Genomic DNA, 20,230 nt, shown 5'->3' with positions numbered 1-20,230 from the left:
CACAGTCGATTTTCTCCGGAACTACTGGACCAATCAAGTTGAAATTTGGTCCACATATGTAAGTAAGTATAAGTTTGTGACCCAAATACGGACATGTAACGTAAAGAAATGAATTTTAAACATGGGGGCCACTTTTGGGGGGTAAACGAAAAAATTAAAAAATATTTTTTTTTCAAACTATATCGTGTTACATATCAAATGAAAGAGCTTATTGTAAGGATCTCAAATATTTTTTTTTATAATTTTCGAATAAACAGAAGTTATTCAAGAAAGTAGGCAAAAAATGACCATTCCCCCCTCCCCTGTATCTCCGAAACTACTAGGTCTAAAATTTTGAAAAAAATACAAAATAGGTCTATACCTATAGATGACAGGAAAACCTATTATAAATGTACAGTCAAGCGTGAGTCGGACTTAATTACAGTTTTTGATCCGACCGCTACGGATTTTTTTAGAGAGATTGCACTCACGTTTCACATAAAAAATACATTGTTAAAAATTGTGTAATATACGGAACCCTTGGAACGCGAGTCCTACTCGCACTTGCCCGGTTTTTTCGCACTAAATAATTACTTGTGTACAGGTAAACGTGCCGATGGCAGTCCGGTGTTCTTGCGCGACATCTGGCCCACCAGGGCCGAGATCCAGGAGGTGGAAAACAAACACGTCATCCCCAACATGTTCAAAGAGGTTAATACCACAGAATAAATAATAGTACTAGGTACAGAAGATTCACTCTCTAACAAAACGCGTCTGTCACGATCAGCACAGATATGGCCGCTAGGTGGCGACAGCGCCACGCGCGGCTTATGGCTAGCCACCAAAATTGGTGTGGAACGGATGTACTTGTAGCTACGTGTTGCAAAGCGACGAAATCGCGGAGTGAGCCACGCCTGTTAATACGACTAACTTTCTGCGGATACTCAATCTGGAATTGAAAATGTGTTTAACAGTTTTTCACGGTTCAAACCGATTTTTAAAGGGTCTATAACGAGCATGTAACACACCTGAAGACGAGGGCGTCCATAGGCTGCGGTGACCCCTTACCAATAGGCGGGCTGTATGCTTGTTTGCCACCGATGTGAGACCTATTCAGTGACGTTTATGTTTTATGCTTATAAAAGTTTTGTATTAGATTTAAGCAATACTGTAAGCGTCCTTAATAAATTTTCTCAAAAATGGACGGCAAAGGCGACTTTGCCGTCTAAAAAATAGGTCGCGAAGCGCGTAGTTTATGGTCATTCAAAAATTAAAAAGTTAAAAACATTGCAGTCTCGATTTTGGGACTGCAATGTTGCATACAAATTCCATTATTTGTCGAGTTCCAAACTTTTTAAGATTTGAAATGGCCATATCAAATGAAGGCACAGGCCCATTAAACAGTCAAACAGATGATTATTACCGCGACTATTTAGTTGTCTCAAATAGGTTGGCGTATTTTCGGCAGAAAAATACACTTCTATTTTTTTATTAAAAAAATAAAAAGGCGGCAAGGGCTTTTTCTGTGAAAATATATACGTAAGAACGTTGGTTTTGTAAAATATTTCTATGATATTTATATTTCTTGCACCATTTTTGAGAAAAGCACTATATATGACTCGGCTGGAAGGCTACTTGCTGGCTTCGGATTCAATTAAACGGACTCCCAAGGTCGTCCGTTTAAAACGAATCCTCAGCCTGCAAGTAGCTACTTCCGAGCCTCGACAATAATGTACTATTATTTTCTTCTTTCTTCTTCTAATAACCTGTATTGTTCTTTATCCAGGTGTACGAGAAGATAGAGCTGGGGTCACCTTCCTGGCAGGCCCTGGACGTGCCGAAGGGCAAGCTGTACGGCTGGGACCCCAACTCGACCTACATCAAGAGACCGCCTTTCTTCGACGGGATGACCAAGGTACTGCTATTAAACCTAGTAAAGGACTGACATGCATACTGTGATACTTGCATGCATAATCCACATTGAATTGACATGTAAAATTTGTACAATTTTATCAATAAATACTTACTTAATACCTTATCTTATCGCAAAGGAGCTGGGCACCATTAGTGACATAGAGAACGCCCGCTGCCTGCTGCTGCTCGGCGACTCGGTGACCACCGACCACATCTCGCCCGCCGGAGCCATTGCGCGGAACTCCCCCGCGGCGCGCTACCTCGCTGGCCGAGGGTATGTACTACCAGGGATGTATACAGGATGGCCCATTTCGATCGGTCAGTATGGGAAAATCTGAAACTATAAGACATATGAGTCATATGGCGATCTCTTCTTAGGAACCATGTCATTGATTTTAGTAACAAGAAAAACTGCATTCATACATTAAAAAAAATGTATGTAAAATGTATTAAAAAAAAATGGTGGTCACTGGTCATTTCGAAAACTTACTAAAATAAATTAAAGGATATGAAAACAATGCATTTTATTCATTTCAGACATCATGTTTCACAATAATATTTACTGCTGCTAAGACCTACACAATCGATATCTAAATAGAAATAGTGTTGGTTTTATTTTTCAAAACGTCCGGGTTCGATTCCCGGTTGAGTAAACATTTTTTTTAAATGTATGAATGCAGTTTTTCTTGTTACTAAAATCGATGACATGGTTACAAAGAAGAAATCGTCGTATGTCTTATAGTTTCAAATTTTCCCATACTGACCGATCTAAATGGGCCACCCTGCATATCAGTCCAAGTCGCAGAGTCATTTAAAAGGGACGCTGGGAGATTGAGACTTAGATGGATGTATTATTAAATTATGTTTTTAGCTTTACCGCGTAAATATACATACATAATATACATATGTATATGTGTGCTTCAAATCTTGTCAATTGTTATTAACCACTTTGGTCACTTTGGTGTCTGCTTAAGTTTAAGTTTGGCGTACGTCCGTATTTCCGATGACAATACAATAATATGCTTACTTGGAGCTGATCTGATGCAGTCAGAAGGAAGCCAAACGAACTCCTCGATGGAAAAACAAAACCGGGCAAGTGCGAGTCGGACTCGCGCACGAAGGGTTCCGTACCACAATGCAAAAAAAAAACAAAAAAGCAAAAAAAAAACGGTCACCCATCCAAGTACTGACCCCTCCCGACGTTGCTTAACTTTGGTCAAAAATCACGTTTGTTGTATGGGAGCCCCATTTAAATCTTTATTTTATTCTGTTTTTAGTTGTTATAGCGGCAACAGAAATACATCATCTGTGAAAATTTCAACTGTCTAGCTATCACGGTTCGTGAGATACAGCCTGGTGACAGACGGACGGACGGACGGACAGCGAAGTCTTAGTAATAGGGTCCCGTTTTACCCTTTGGGTACGGAACCCTAATAAACATCGAGTTTAGTCATTAGAAAGGTATGTACTTGATTAGGGTTACCAGATCCAAATTTGGGATTTCCTGACAAAATTCCTGATTACCTAATATTTTTCCTGACGATCATAACGGTAACGGGGGGAGGGGGGCTAACCGTAAGCGTCTCTCTATGTATGCTTGATACATTGTTTAAATTTGATTTGTTTTGGATTTATGTAAGTAAATTTGAATAATGTACTTACCTAAAAAGGTACAGCTACCTTTTTAGGTACATTATTCAAATCAGAAAAGTCTGTTCATTCACTGAAATTCCTGACATTTTCGTATCCCGGCCGCGTTCCTTACAAACGGCCAAAATTCCTGACATCTAGTAACCCTATACTTGATAGGCAAGGAGATAAATGTACAGTCAGAAATAAAAGTGTTTTGTTATCTTAATAAATATCATTTGTGAACAGGTTAACCCCCCGCGAGTTCAACTCATATGGTTCTCGTCGAGGCAACGACGCCATCATGTCGCGCGGAACGTTCGCGAACATTCGCATCGTGAACAAGATGGCGCCCGCGCCCGGACCCAGGACCACACACTATCCCAGCGGGGACCTCATGGATATCTTCGATGCGGCTGACAGGTGAGACCGACAGACAGACAGACAGAGATACTGACAGACAGACGGCCCGACAGACACGTTACCATACATTCAACTAACATTCGGATCGTTAACAAGATGGCGCCCGCGCCCGGACCCAGGACCACACACTATCCCAGCGGGGACCTCATGGATATCTTCGACGCGGCTGACAGGTGAGACAGACAGACAGACGGACAGACAGACAGAGATACTGACAGACAGACGGCCCGACAGACACGTTATCATACATTCAACTAACATTCGGATCGTTAACAAGATGGCGCCCGCGCCCGGACCCAGAACCACACACTATCCCAGCGGGGACCTCATGGATATCTTCGAGGCGGCTGACAGGTGAGACAGACAGACAGACGGACAGACAGACAGAGATACTGACAGACAGACGGCCCGACAGACACGTTACCATACAATCAACTAACATTCGGATCGTTAACAAGATGGCGCCCGCGCCCGGACCCAGGACCACACACTATCCCAGCGGAGACCTCATGGATATCTTCGATGCGGCTGACAGGTGAGACAGACAGACAGACGGACAGACAGACAGAGATACTGACAGACAGACGGCCCGACAGACACGTTACCATACATTCAACTAACATTCGGATCGTTAACAAGATGGCGCCCGCGCCCGGACCCAGGACCACACACTATCCCAGCGGGGACCTCATGGATATCTTCGACGCGGCTGACAGGTGAGACACACAGACAGACGGACAGACAGACAGAGATACTGACAGACAGACGGCCCGACAGACACGTTACCATACATTCAACTAACATTCGGATCGTGAACAAGATGGCGCCCGCGCCCGGACCCAGGACCACACACTATCCCAGCGGGGACCTCATGGATATCTTCGACGCGGCTGACAGGTGAGACAGACAGACGGACAGAGAGACTGACAGACGGACAGAGAGACTGACAGACGGACAGAGAGACTGACAGACGGACAGACCGAGGACCACTCACCACCCCAGCGGGGACCTCATGGATATCTTCGTAAGTAGGTACCTTTACGTAGATCAATAAGCCATCTAAGGATTCTAGGCTCAATAAAGTACCTATGTAAGAGGTCAAATAGATGGCGCTGTTAACTACACAAGTTAACATTTATGTTTTTACAAGCTTCACCTGACCGTTGTCTGTCTGTTTGTCGGTTCGTAATCAAATCTTGCATGTTAAATTTGATCCACTTCCCGGTTTTCGATTGCGCTGAAATTTTGCATACATGTATAAATCGGATGACAATGCAATACTATGGTACCATCGAGCTGATCTGATGATGGAGACAGGAGGTGGCCATAGGAACTCTGTGATGAAACAACGCCGCCTAATTGTGTTAGGAGTTTTTAGAATTGTCTCGATGAGTATTAGTTGTCTGTCGTAAGTACAGTCAGCGATAAAAGCTTGTACCAAAAATGATTTTTTTGCCAAAAACTTGTTCTACTCAGAGTCACGAGCACTTTCTTGTTCTATATTATAATAATGAACAGAGCTCGGCAGGGGTGAGCCATTTTGACGTCACTTATGTCAAGTGTATATATTAATATAGATACACCTTAGAAAGAAATATTGAAATAAAACTTTATTAATTATAATTAAACTAAAATGACAATGCCTTATGTACAAATAAACTAATAGTAGCATATGGATGGATATACATATTATTTGAAGAGGTTTACTAAAAAAGCTTGCTATAAAATTTATTTGTTTTAATGGCGACGTAAAGATCGTAGCGGAAAGGCAGCCTAAATAAAATTATTTCTTTAGTTATTAAATTAAACCACATATACCATCGAATGACAAGGCATGTCCATGTTGTGCAAACTCTGAAAACAGCTCACCCCCGCCGAGCTCTGATAATGAAACATCCTAATGTAACATGTCCATAAATCAGTATTGAATTTGACAGATACGCGCAAGAGAAGGTGCCCCTGATCGCCATCGTGGGCAAGGACTACGGCTCGGGCTCCAGCCGCGACTGGGCCGCCAAGGGACCCTACCTATTGGTGAGGTCACTTTATACACACCTGCATACACCGACCCTTTTAACGCATTGAAACTTTTGGACGCCAATGACGGATATATCCGCACCGTGGGTTCAAATTTTTTACGGTATTTTCGTAAAATTTTAATTATCACGATTATTTAGCAGTGGCGCAAGTGTGCGCGTTGGAGGGCTCTTAACAGAAATTAACAATACTATAAGTCAGCGGTCGGCAACCAGCGGCCCGCGGGCCGCATGCGGCCCTCGAACCTCTCACTTGCGGCCCGCGAGCCTCCCTCTGGCTATTTTGTATGTAATATCGACAAATAAATATTAACAAAGTGCCGCCCGCGTCAACTTCGTTAACTGCTATGTGGCCCTTGACTGCTAAAAGGTTGCCGACCCCTGTTATAAGTACATAGTTCGTTTTTTTGGCATTAGAAAGAACTTGATAGAAAGTAAGCGATCTTGACATATTCAATTACACAAACGGGTCTACCGCGATATAATTTCATTGTTTTTACCTTTAATTCCGACGTTTCAGCTGAGTTGCATCAGCTGTGGTCACGGAAAGACTGACGTCCCAACAAATGTCAACGGAGATATTAATAAAACAACACTAAACTACCCGAAATTAGTTTATAAAAATGTTCGGGGTAGACAAAGAAATTGCAGCTACCCGTTAAAGTTTAATGTTTATTGTCCACGGCACGACACACAACACTCACAGTATCCGTACACTGGTCCGAAGATATATCTGCTGGTTTCAACATTTGAATCACTGGTCCCCAAGTAGACGATAATTTGTAACCGTCCTCTCGATTGAAATTTTTAGGGTGTTTTTTGATTTCAATCGCCTCTCTCACGATCCGCGGATAATAGTGTCGCTCGTTGGAGAGGACTTTGGGTTTATGTAGCTCAATCCAGTGATTCGTTCCTGTTGTCAGCAAGTGCTCAGCTATTGCGGATTTGTTTACATGGCGATTTTTAACAGCTGCTATGTGTTCCTTTACCCTCTCTTGAATACTGCGCTTTGTTTGGCCAATGTACGCACTTCCACAACTGCATTCTATCTTGTAGACACCCGGATTCTGGTACGGAATGACATCCTTTGGGCTGCGTAAAAGACTTGCTACTTTAGATAACGGCGTGTATACAGTCTTAATGGAGAATTTCTTCAGTACTGATCCAACTTTGTCCGTTATCCCTTTTACATACGGCAAAAAGGCTGGTTGCCTACTAACCTCCGGATGTCTTTCTTTTTTCCTAGTCGTGCGTGGGATTTTCTGCAAGTACCCATTTTTCTTTAGCACTTCCTGAACATGGGCTAACTCATTATCTATGTGTTCCGCGTCACATAAGTCTCGTGCTCTGTTAACCAGGGATGTGACGACGGATTGTAGATGCCTCGGATGATGGTGGGAAGATGCTTGTAGGTACCTGTCAGTATGTGTGGGCTTCCTGTACACGGAGTGTGCCAGGGTTCCATCTGGTTTCACTCTCAACTTCACATCCAGAAAGGGTAAGGATCTATCGCACTCCATTTCAAATGTAAACTTTACCTTTGGGTGGATGGAGTTTAAATGGCCGACGAAATGCTCCACTGTGTCGGCGTTGCCCTTTAAAATGCAGAACACGTCATCTACATATCTCTTCCACATTTTAATTACAGACGGTCCGGAACGTAATGCCAACTCTTCAAAGTGTTCCATCCATATGTTGGCAATCACGGGGGCAACTGGACTGCCCATTGCCACCCCATCCACTTGCAGATAAAACTGCCCTTGGTAGAGGAAATAGTTTCCCTCTAGACAGTGCTCCAACAGAGTGACATACTCTTCTGGAAGTTCGTTATCTATAAGCTTCGTTTTGACAATGCCCAGACACTCTTTTAATGGAACATTGGTAAACAACGACTCCACATCGAAGCTTACCATTATCTCATCCGGTTCCAATTTCCTGGCCTTAACAATATCAACAAAATGACGAGAGTCCTTTACATAGGACGAAGTCTTCCCCACTAGCTTTTGCAGTACTCCCGCAGTATTCAAGAGAGGGTAAAGGAACACATAGCAGCTGTTAAAAATCGCCATGTAAACAAATCCGCAATAGCTGAGCACTTGCTGACAACAGGAACGAATCACTGGATTGAGCTACATAAACCCAAAGTCCTCTCCAACGAGCGACACTATTATCCGCGGATCGTGAGAGAGGCGATTGAAATCAAAAAACACCCTAAAAATTTCAATCGAGAGGACGGTTACAAATTATCGTCTACTTGGGGACCAGTGATTCAAATGTTGAAACCAGCAGATATATCTTCGGACCAGTGTACGGATACTGTGAGTGTTGTGTGTCGTGCCGTGGACAATAAACATTAAACTTTAACGGGTAGCTGCAATTTCTTTGTCTACCCCGAACATTTTTATAAACTAATTTCGGGTAGTTTAGTGTTGTTTTATTAATATCTCCGTTGACATTTGTTGGGACGTCAGTCTTTCCGTGACCACAGCTGATGCAACTCAGCTGAAACGTCGGAATTAAAGGTAAAAACAATGAAATTATATCGCGGTAGACCCGTTTGTGTAATTGAATATGTGTACAAAACGCGAGAGTTTAAAGATCTTGACATGTCTTTTAATTGAAAAACGCTTTTTAAAAATCAGTAACTATTACTTAGGGGTCATCCATTAATTACGTCACACGAATTTCTAGGTTTTTTGACCCCTCCCACACTTGGTCACATTTGGAAAACCCCTCCCCCCTAGTGTGACGTCACATTTTTTCTACGAAATCGCCAAATCGAATTAAGTAAGTACCTAAGTAGTATTAATATTTCATCAAAATATTGTTGACGATATAAATATTAGTAATTTTATAACCCACAACTGCTTAGGAAAGAAAATTGAACGAATAAAAAAGATTATCGTTTTAAAAACTTGTTATTTAAATGTATAGCGAATAAAATAATTTAATTAAATTTTCGGTTACTGATGAAGTTAAAGTGACGTCACAAAGTTTGTGACTCCCCCCTTCCCCATGTCACAATTTGTCACATTTTCTTGACCCCCTCCCTCCCCCTAAACGTGTGATGTAATTAATGGATGACCCCTTATGAAAGTAGAAGAATATAAATGATCGTATTAAATTCATAATTATTACATTATTTAAAATGTGTTATTAAATTAAAAGACACATCAACATTGTTTACCTTATTTCTAATGCTAAAAATTTGTACAGGGCATCAAAGCGGTGATCGGCGAATCTTTCGAGCGCATCCACCGCTCCAACCTGGTGGGCATGGGCATCATGCCGCTGCAGTTCCTGCCCGGGGACTCCGCCGACGGCCTCGGCCTCACGGGGGCGGAGCGCTACAGCCTGAAGGTGCCGAAGGACCTCTCACCGGGACAGCACATCACTGTGCAGGTAACAATTGAATTTATTTCACAATATCTCGCTCTTAGCGCCCACAAAGCGAAGACACGTAATAATCAGTGATCGGACAAATCATCGCAAAACCATCAAAAATCATTTATATCTCAAAATAGGACAAGATTTTTTAAACTCATATTATGTACACAGTATCTTTATAAAATTTCCAGATTATACTCAAAAACTGCAGTTCAAAATTGTTAAAAAAATTGTATCATGTTCCATACAATATTTATGTTGGCGAAAAATTGTCCGATCACTGATAACAATTTGTATGAAAAATAGGAAATCTGCACATCATAGTCTAATAAAACATGGTCTTCTCTTCCCAGAGTGACACAGGCCTACGTCACACTAACATGGCCGCTATATATAGCGCTATCGCATATTAACTATCATATAGCGCTGTCGCATGATGACGTAGGCTTGTGTCAGTCAGGTGACCTAGAAAAGACGGGAAAAGAGTACCAGGCGGAGTATATTATTATACCATGCTACACATCATATTTTTTTAGAATTGTTAAACAAAAGTTTAACGCTTGAGGGGTACTCCTACAATATATGTTTTAAATATTTACTCGGGCTCACCCAGTATACATGACGTACACATGTAGCGCATAATTATTATACATCGTGTTTTCACGGAAACGTACGAACGTGTCTTGCTATTTCAGTCAGTCTCGGTACAAAAACTACTGAGGTTGACTGAAGTAGCATGACAAATACGAACGTTTCCGAGAAAATACGATGGAAAACAATTATGTACTACATCTGTAAGCCGATATTGTTGCGACTCAGGCCGATTCAGCCGATTGTTCCGTATTCCGCAAATAAAATTCATTCATTCATTCATTCAGGGCCAAATAGAATATTGTCAAGCTTTAACCATGCACTGAAATTGCATGCATGCAATTGCATTACAAAACTTACGATGTCTTGTGATATCTTTTTTTTAATTACTACGTCGGTGGCAAACAAGTATAAGGCCCGCCTGATGGTAAGCAGTCTCCGTAGCCTATGGACGCCTCGCACCCTCGTTGGGCTCTGGCTACCTTACTCACCGGCAGGACACATGCACTATGAGTAGGGTCTAGTGTTATTTGGTTGTGGTTTTCTGTAAGGTCTATAGTTCGTTTTTTTAGCATTAGAAATAAGGTAAACAATCTTGATGTGTCTTTTGATTGAAAAACACATTTTAAAAATAAGTTACGGCAAATATGTAACAATTATGAATCTAATACGATCATTTATATTCTCCTGCTTTCATAAGTAATAGTTATTGGTTTTTAAAAGACATGCCAAGATCGCTTACCTTCTTTCAAGTTCTTTCTAATGCTAAAAAAACGAACTATAAGGCTCTGCTCTAGATCTGGAATGACATCCGCTGTGCTGTGCCCTATCACACAAAGCGAGGTGACATTCACGGTAGCACACGCACACACACACAGCCAGTAATACTCCGTTCCCTTGCAGGTGGACAACGGCAAGTCGTTCCAAGTGATCGCGCGCTTCGACACGGAGGTGGACCTCACATACTTCCGCAACGGAGGCATCCTGAACTACATGATTAGGAAGATGCTGTAGGCACATTACATATCTCGCAGTAGTATGGTTTTGTTGCCGAAATAGCTACATATTACATATGTCGCAGTAGTATGTTTTTTTATAGGAGGGGGTTGATGATTCCGAACTACTTTAACCATATATTCCGGTATACGCATTCGGTGGTTAAAATGAAGACCTTATTTGGTTAAAAATAAAAGAAAACTGTGTTGATACGTTGTTGTACTCGTGTTATCTACAAATTCCAAGATTAAGACTAAGATCTGGACAGAAGATTGAATGTAAACGATTTATTTGTGTAAAACCTATACATTTTCATTTAAGGTGCTTTAGAATAACATCGAAAGCGGGGTAATTTTGAAAATCGCAAAATTTACTTAACTAGAAGCACTATCTACTGTAGCAACATACGCAAGATGCCTTGATAAGCTTTGCGGTAACACTAGTGTTGCCTATAGGCAATTTCCAATTTCTTTATCCAATGTCAGTGCGTTCACTCTCTCATTAAAGAAAATGTGAGACGCAATACACATTGAACAAAGAAATTGGATAGGTGGAATACCACCCTAAGTATGAAATACCTCTAGTTTTGTAGATATCAGCGATTTTCAAACTTTGTATTTGATTGTATTTATAACAAGAATTTCGAAACAATTGAATGACAATTGTTATTTTTGTAATCGAATTTCTCAATATACTTCCAAAAGGCACCTTTATGCTTGTTTGTAATCCATCATTAACGATTATAATTATAACACAAGATTCTGCTGTTTTATATAATTTTCAAACATTGATTTTTTTTCATTCGTATCTAATTGTGTAGACGCAAATTTCATCACTTTCAAGACTAATTTTGTATTTCTTTTCTTTTTTTAACTTTGATTTTTATTTGTTGCTATACAAAACGTTATTGTTATTTTATTTACTGCCACTAAGTATATTTTTATCTTCACTGTGTAAACGGTATAGTGTTTATATTTTCATGCAATTGTTTTATACTTCGGCACACCCAGTTTGTCAGTGGAAAAAGGGGGAAGATTTAAAAATTGTAGGCGCGAGGGGTCTCACATAGAAAATTTGAATTTCGCGCCTTTTTCTACTGACAAACTGGGTGTGCCAGAGTATAATTAGTATGTAGCAATAAAATGGTTTGTGTAAATCTTAAAATCATGGGCTTAAGGCTGGTTTTTATATTTTTTACTTTAATAATAGTTACTACTGGTAAGTAAAATATTTTGTATTTTAATGGAATAAACAGATATTTTATTAATATATGTTTTCTTACTAGCCAATAGCCCTGGCGCAGATCCGCGTATATATGGAACTTGCTATGATGTAAACAAAAGTCACTAGCAAAATTCATCATTCAGAGACAATTTCAATATGGCGGTTTGTTTACATCATGAATCTAGAATATACCTGGATCTGGCATGAGTGGTGGGGGTAACTGACAGAACGGGATAGTCTTATGTATCTTTCAGTAGGAGTAGCAGTGAAAGAGCTATTATTGTTTGTCCTTGTCACAGCCTCACATTTTATTTGTTCCCCACCTTTTTTTAGTATGGATAATGGTGGGCAACAAATGAATTCGACCAATCACAGTGTCGCATTTGCGTATGTTTTGTCCCTCACCGAGGCACGCGTATACCACTTCTATACGATCCTACCTTCTATGGTTTACATAGCAAGTTCCATAGAATGACACTTTATACCGATACGTTATTTTTTACGCTAAACCTTTTTCCTTTTCTCACCCGTTGATCTGCAGATTAAAGCAGTAACGGTGCCATCTTGGTAGAAGAGAGCTTTCTTATCCTTTTCTCCCCACACTTCTTCGACTTTAGTCGGCGCCAAAAACCAATAAAAGTTCTGATCTGCTGTTCTTCCCGCGAAAGACCATTTTTCGATTTCCAACTCCGGTTTGTCCCAATTTTGTCCGCGGAGAAACACCAGGGCGTTCTCGATGTTGTCTTCCCTGATACCGACTAGCACCCTCGTCGTCTTTAGAACTATCTTGTGCCCATCTAATATTCCGAAGTCACGACTCAAAAGCCACGTCATGGACTCAATCGATTCCGGTATTATATAAAGCCCCTCCGTAAGCCGCTTCGTGCTAGCGAATTGTGGTCCCTTTTGGCCCTGCGCCAGTTCTTCTGAAATAAGCATTCTTAGCTTCTGACGAATCAACTTCTCCAGGGCATCGTCCATTGTAAGTCCATCTGCTCTGCATGCCATCACAGTTAGATTTTGTGTATTTGTGGTTACAGCAGGCCTTTTCAAAAAGCCACTGCAATGGAATGAATTTAAAGGGATATGGTTTTGGTCCACCCACTGCACAAACTTTTCTGACATCCTCCGAATCCCAGCAATTACCGCAGTCAAGTTATGGCATGGCAGACTAATCGCTCTCGTCGATGATACAAATATCTAGATGCTTTCAGTAAAACATTTTCCAAACTATACGAGGAAAAAGCTGCTCAGCAGAATCGCCGGGCCATGGGAGCTCTCCCGTTAGTCTCTGATAATTCGTAGTTTTTTCGCTTTTCGGCTCTAAAATGTCGTAGAAAGCAGCCAAGGAGTCCGCACACATTACATGTTCAAGAAATGGTCGTCCACTGGCATAACGCGTTAGAATTGAAACGAAGCCATTTTCACCAAATGCCCTGTAACCCACCAGACACACGGGTTTCTTTAGAGGCTTAAGGAAATTATTTAGCGATATTGATGTTGGACGGGAAGTACATTCCTCTTCATCTTCGTCCCGATCCGAATTGCAAAGGCGGTCTCGCAAGCACCTGCAAGGATTTTCTTCGAAGTTATCTTCACGTAGAAGCTCCCCGCGTTCCTCTTTATCTTCGTCCCAATCGAAATTGCAAAGGCGGTCTCGCAAGCGATTGCAAAGGCGGTCTCGCCAGCGATTCCATAAAGTTTTTTCGAAGTTATCTTCACGTAGAAGCTCCCCGCGTTCCAAGGCCGTCAAACAATATATCGCCGGTGTATTGCATGGCTTCCTTTCCTCCTCCTCCTTCTCCTCCTCCTTCCATTCCTCGGCGAAAACAAATGTGGCTATGGGAGCCATTAAATACAGAAACAGATACTTTATCAAGCTAACTTCAAGAAGAAATGAATAACGCGGGGTTAATAAACACTGAATATGAAAACGTTAACCGCTTCGGTGCCGCTCACACTGCAATGGAAAAATATCTAATAATAGAATTAGTAATCAAACATAGTACCTATATGTACCTATGTTGTACATTGTACGGTCACGTATATGCTCCGTGATTGGTGAGTCATTTAGGGTCCTAGCTAAATTGGAAGTTCAATACTTACCTTACGGAATGTCCAATTTAGTTAGAACCCTAATAGCCCAAGAGTTAACGGTTGCACTCTAAGGAAAATAAACATTATAATTGAAATCAGCATATTTTTACTATTAAATTATTTATAAGTAGTATAAAAAAACCGGGCAAGTGCGAATCGCACTCGCGCACGAAGGGTTCCGTACCATAAAGCAAAAAAAAAAGGGAAAAAATGCAAAAAGAAAACTGTCACCCATCCAAGTACTGACCACGCCCGACGTTGCTTAACTTTGGTCAAAAATCACGTTTGCTGTATGGGAGCCCCACTTAAATCTTTATTTTATTCTGTTTTTAGTATTTGTTGTTATAGCGGCAACAGAAATACATCATCTGTGAAAATTTCAACTGTCTAGCTATAACGGTTCGTGAGATACAGCCTGGTGACAGACAGACGGACAGACGGACGGACAGCGAAGTCTTAGTAATAGGGTCCCGTTTTACCCTTTGGGCACGGAACCCTAAAAAGATTTATCTACCAACATTCATGTCCGCGACGGTTAAATACAGTTAAAAATAATTAATATTAATTCCTTAAAAATCAGGCTAAAATGTAGTACCTACCTAAGCATTATTTATTTTAGGTAGGTAGGTACCTAAGTAAATTTTATTTATGATTTTTATAGATCAAGCAAAATCTACCTATATACTCTCTACAATAACCACTTTTATTTTCAGTCACATCTAGGTATTTGTTGATTCGGCTGCTAGTCTCAAAACTGATTTTTACAAACATGTCTTCGGCACAAAATTAATTATATGTACCTACGGCGAAAGACATACTAATTTTTGGGTACTTAATCCAACTAATTTTTTCACCACACCAGCTGCTAAAGGCTCTTTTGATTGTTCAAAAATTGATAAGAAAGTTGCATTTTATTCACTTGTGAGGCAAAGTAATTAAAGCAAATTATGAGTTGTTTTCTTATGTTTGCTGGTAGAATTGACTTTTAAATGATGATTTTGGATGATAAATATTTAATAACATTAATTTCGAATCGATTTGCTTTGGTTTTGTTTGATATTTTGCAGTTAGTATTTTTCTTGTTTTGGCGTGGTGACTCGTAACGCTCAAGATTCCTTTTTTCGAACCGGTCGCTACGCTCGTGGTTCAATTTTGCAATCCTTTGTTTGCTCGGGTATCAATATCAATTGCACGAGAGGTTAAATAACAACTTTGCCCCCTTGTAAACCAGATAACTATTGCTACCTTCCGGAACCGGAAATCGGTAAATCAAAATTATAGGTTCTTAAAATAAAACCTGTAAGTAGGTATAATAAAAATTTGACTGATCATGATTTATTTGCAAAAATATAATACGGTTCTTGGGCTATAAATAGTTAAACAAGCCCGGAGCGAGCCTGTAGGTACCTATACTTACTAACATTGTTGCATTTGCATTCTGCCCTCCTAAGCTAAAACAAATGATCTTGAAAATTGAACTTTTGAGTAAAGAATTTAAGGTACATTTTTGTATTCAATTTTTCATTTGAGATATATTTAGCAAAGCAGCATTGTTATTGTTCGATATATATACTAAGGAGCAAGGGCACTGGGAAGCAGGCGAGAGAGTACCGTAAAATGGGGTGAGTAGGCGCAAAACTGACATTCAAACCTCGATAACATTTTATTTTTACATATGCAAACTGAATGGTGTATATAATAAGTGTTCCGGACGTTTGTATTTTATTTTGGGTAGTTCCATTTCATAACTTTGGCGATAAACAGGAAAACCCACCTCACCCCGTAGTCCCTCGTATTTGGGGTGAGTTGGGTTTTCATACAAAGGTGATTTTGGAAGATTGTTGGATCGATTTTTAGGGTTCCGTATTTTATTATGAATTTTACTATAGTTCCCATGGAATTTTGAAATACCAACATTACACAAAAAAAAAATATGCTGAGAATTTGATAAAAAATATAAGAAATATTAATTTTCTTATGGGATAAAAATATTCATAAAACTATAAAAGTTATTTAAATTTAAAATTTTGGTCAGGGCACGGGAATTAGTGTGTCCATGGAAATTAGATTTTACTAGGACGGAAATTAGAACACGGCACGGGAATTGTTTTCTTTACTTATTTTGGTACTTAAAACTATTATTTATGTATATTTTAATCTACAATAATATACTGCAACCATACTGAAGGGCCATCGGACACATTTACCTTCTTTAATTTTAGTTTCGAACGACTAATCTACGAAAGTATGTTACACTAAAAACTACGTATTTGAATAATCCTTTCCTTTATTTTAATGGCAACTAATCTCTCTTTCTTAGTAAAATGTACAATTTCAAAACAATACTTTGAGTAGTTTCGTAAACTTGTCTTGCCTTTACATACAAAACTATTCATTAAAAAGTGTCATTATGTATCTGCATGTAGATAGGTACAAGGTGTATGACCTGGTATATGGTCTTATAGGAAATGATACTAAGAAATAAATAGGGGCACAGTGAGAAGAAGTTATTGTGTAAGTTAATCTGAAGAAATCGAATATGCTGCCTTCATAAATTAATAACCCAAAAAATTGTTTGAACACATATGAGGTAAGGTGGGGTAAGACTATCACCGGGGTAAGACTATCACTTGTATGGAATCCTCATACTGTTAGTCTTGCCCCGATCAAAATAAACTAAGTTAGTCTTACCCCGCCTTACTTTACACATAGGTATACGGGGTGTCCCTGCCCTGCGGGAAAATCTTCAAAGTGTAGGTTGGTTAAGTAATTTATCAAAAATATCATAATCTTCCTAAAAAAAACTTGCTAAAAAAATACCCCCTGGCACTGACTAAAATAACCGACTTAGTTTCACATTACATCCTAAAACTTTTATGTAGTAGAGTAGAAGAACTGCGTTGCGAGATTTGCATCTTTTTACATGAATTCTTTTTGATAGGATCCCAACTCTTTTTGTAGGCTGTCCTTCTTTTCGGGCAATCATACCCATACCATACTGATACTATGTATATACATATCATAATACATCTTTATTCATACTCACATCGTCCATCGTAGTGTACCTTTACTTTCCCTACTAATTGTAAGAACTAAAAGGTAACGTTGTTATCGCATATATTTCTATAGGATTACAAACTTAATTATGCAGTTATCTTTAGAACGTGACTAATATTGCAGTATTATTAGATTTTTATTGCTAAAACCTAATTACGTTTCTAATTTGGAACTTGTGGGTTGTTGGAATTAACAAAACTAAATCTATTTCACTCATACAAGTATATTGTTATACTTTCTCTTTCACACATGTAAACTATTGAATAAAAAACAACAGCCCATAGTTCCTAATCTTAAGGACTTCGCTTGTGCTTTAGTACCTTGGTAGCTATGAATAGGAGCACACCTTGCCTTACAATATTGCGATAATAAATTCCAACTCTTATAAATCGCTATGTGCCTTTTAATTAATAGCCCAAATCTAATAGGTTATGGGCCCAGACACATTTAATTGGACTTTTGTAGATAGTGTAGTGAGATTCGTGGCTCGTGGACTGTATAAGTGTTATTTATGTGAATGTGAACGATTTAAATATAAAATGGAACATGAACCCTTTTAGTGGTGATACGTACAGTGTGCGGAGTTACGCATTCAAAATTAAAAAGGCGATCTAAACGCTTTCCTTTGCATTTGATGAAAAAGGACACTTCCAAACTGCCAAAAAGTATCGCGACGCCGCTTTAATGTGCGAGTGCGAGTTTTAAAGAATCAAATTATTAATTTAAAATCGGAAGAGGACAACTTTACTCAACATGTTCAAGTTTTCGACGAATTAGTGTGTACCCAAATCTAATATGAGTATGCTAGAAGTACCTTAAAATAATATTGATTGAGAGTGATTGTGCCAGTGACAAAACTAAGGGATTTTAAAGTGTATTAATTTTAGACTACATGCTCAAATTAAATGTTATTTAGATATAATGTTATTGAGATTTGATGGTACGGCCGTGCCACTTTGTTTTGCTCGACTTGGCGGCGGCACCGCCGTGCCCCCAGATCCTTTGTCCTTCTTCAGGCCTCAAACTATCTCCATGCCAAATATGTATTATCAAGATGATATTGTTTCAGCGGCTTAAGCGTGACGAGATAACAGACAGACAGACAGAGATACTTTCGCATTTATAATATAGTAAGAATAGGATATATTTAATTTTTCTTGTACCTATTAGTGGTACAAGAAAAAGCTAATTTATAACAACTAATCTATTAAACGAACAATTCTTGTATATATTTCGGGGATCTCGGAAACAGCTCTAACGATTTCGATGAAATTTGATCATATATGGGCGTTTTCTGGGATGAAAAATCGATATAGCTAGGTGTCTCTGGGAAAACCCCCTTTTTTGAGTTTTTAGGTAGGTATATGTTTTCCGAGCAAAGCTCAGTCTCCCAGATATTTAAACTTTATACGGCTTACGCTGTCAGCTGTCAAATTTACAAAAAAAAATTGTAAATTTGATTCATTTTGTTTCATGTAACCTCAGGTACGGGTATTATAATATATAATAATTCCAAAAATAGTTTTATGTTTATATAATATTTTAATGTTATAATATGATCAATGAATAAGGTAAGGTGGCGCAAGACTAACAGTACGAGGATTCCATACAAGTGATAGGCTTACCCTAGTGTCGTCTGAGCCCACCTTACCTTACGTATTAAAATTGCCCGGGTTATTCGGGTCCACCCTGTAAGTATGTACTATAGTACTTATACTAAAAAACCGTTCATAGATTTTTGTGCATTCTTTGAGATTTCCTTAAATGTAAAATAGAAAGATATACGTCATATTATTATTACATATAATATATATTCAATGCCAATATATATATATATATATATGTAATAATAATATGACCCGGACCCGGACCCGGGTATGTCCTTAAACTACGTCCAAGACCACCGGTGGACGGGCAGCAGCGTCCCTCAAATTCGGTGTACTCGACTGCGATCGCCAACCCGCCTGCCAAGCGTGGCGATTATGGCATTCACCCCCCATCATGATGAGCACAATAAAACCACGGCCCCGAGGTTCCGGCGACCCCCGGTGCTCTGGCTATGGTAGCGGTCAGGGCATTAGCGGGGTCAGGGGTGCTAAGAATCTCCGGCAAAGATCCGGCTACCCGCCCCGACGACGACTGGCCCTGGTAACACACAACATACGCACTATGAGGACTGACGAAAAGATCTGCGAGCTGGAAGAGGAACTGAGCAGGTTACACTGGGACATTGTAGGGTTATGCGAAGTCCGTAGAGAGGGGGAGGACACGACAACCCTGAAGTCTGGTAACTTGCTCTACCACCGGGAGGGCGACCAACAGTCCCAAGGTGGTGTCGGGTTTCTCGTTCACAAGTCCCTCGTAAACAACATAATAACCATCGACAGTGTGTCGGGCAGGGTGGTATACCTAATACTCAGAATATCCAAAAGATATTCGCTGAAGGTCATTCAGGTATACGCACCGACCTCGTCACACTCCGATGATGAAGTAGAAGCTATGTATTAGGACGTAAGTAGGGCCATACATACTTCTAAAACCTACTTTACTGTTGTTATGGGGGACTTCAACGCAAAGTTGGGCAAGAGAAGCGGGGATGAGTTGAGAGTGGGGCAATTTGGGTATGGGCAACGGAACCCTAGGGGTCAGAGGCTGGCCGACTTTCTGGAGAGAGAGGAACTCTTCATGATGAACTCTTTCTTCCAGAAGCCCCCTCACAGGAAATGGACCTGGATGAGTCCTGACGGTTCCACGAGAAACGAGATAGACTTCATCATGACCGACAAGAAACGGATATTCAGTGATGTCTCTGTGATCAACAGGGTAAAGACCGGTAGTGATCACCGAATCGTAAGAGGCACACTGAATATCAATATTAAACTTGAAAGGTCCAGCCT

The 20,230-nt window shown here is 39.9% G+C and overlaps 1 protein-coding gene across 1 annotated transcript in view; it reads left to right on the top strand.

The window, feature by feature from the left end:
- Positions 1-12,222, top strand: part of LOC134677578 (cytoplasmic aconitate hydratase-like) — a 56,868-nt gene extending 44,646 nt beyond the window's left edge. Inside the window, exons 16-22 of the mRNA XM_063536056.1 lie at positions 584-690; positions 1,766-1,894; positions 2,031-2,167; positions 3,772-3,945; positions 5,883-5,979; positions 9,198-9,383; positions 10,863-12,222. Coding sequence (XP_063392126.1) covers positions 584-690; positions 1,766-1,894; positions 2,031-2,167; positions 3,772-3,945; positions 5,883-5,979; positions 9,198-9,383; positions 10,863-10,973 — 941 coding nt within the window. The 3' untranslated portion in view covers positions 10,974-12,222. The remainder of the gene's footprint in view (positions 1-583; positions 691-1,765; positions 1,895-2,030; positions 2,168-3,771; positions 3,946-5,882; positions 5,980-9,197; positions 9,384-10,862) is intronic.
- Positions 12,223-20,230: the final 8,008 nt, after the last annotated feature.

The sequence above is a fragment of the Cydia fagiglandana genome, chromosome 26 (genome assembly GCF_963556715.1).
Source record: "Cydia fagiglandana chromosome 26, ilCydFagi1.1, whole genome shotgun sequence".
Classification (NCBI taxonomy): domain Eukaryota; kingdom Metazoa; phylum Arthropoda; class Insecta; order Lepidoptera; family Tortricidae; genus Cydia; species Cydia fagiglandana.
This window is presented reverse-complemented; position numbering and strand designations above follow the sequence as displayed.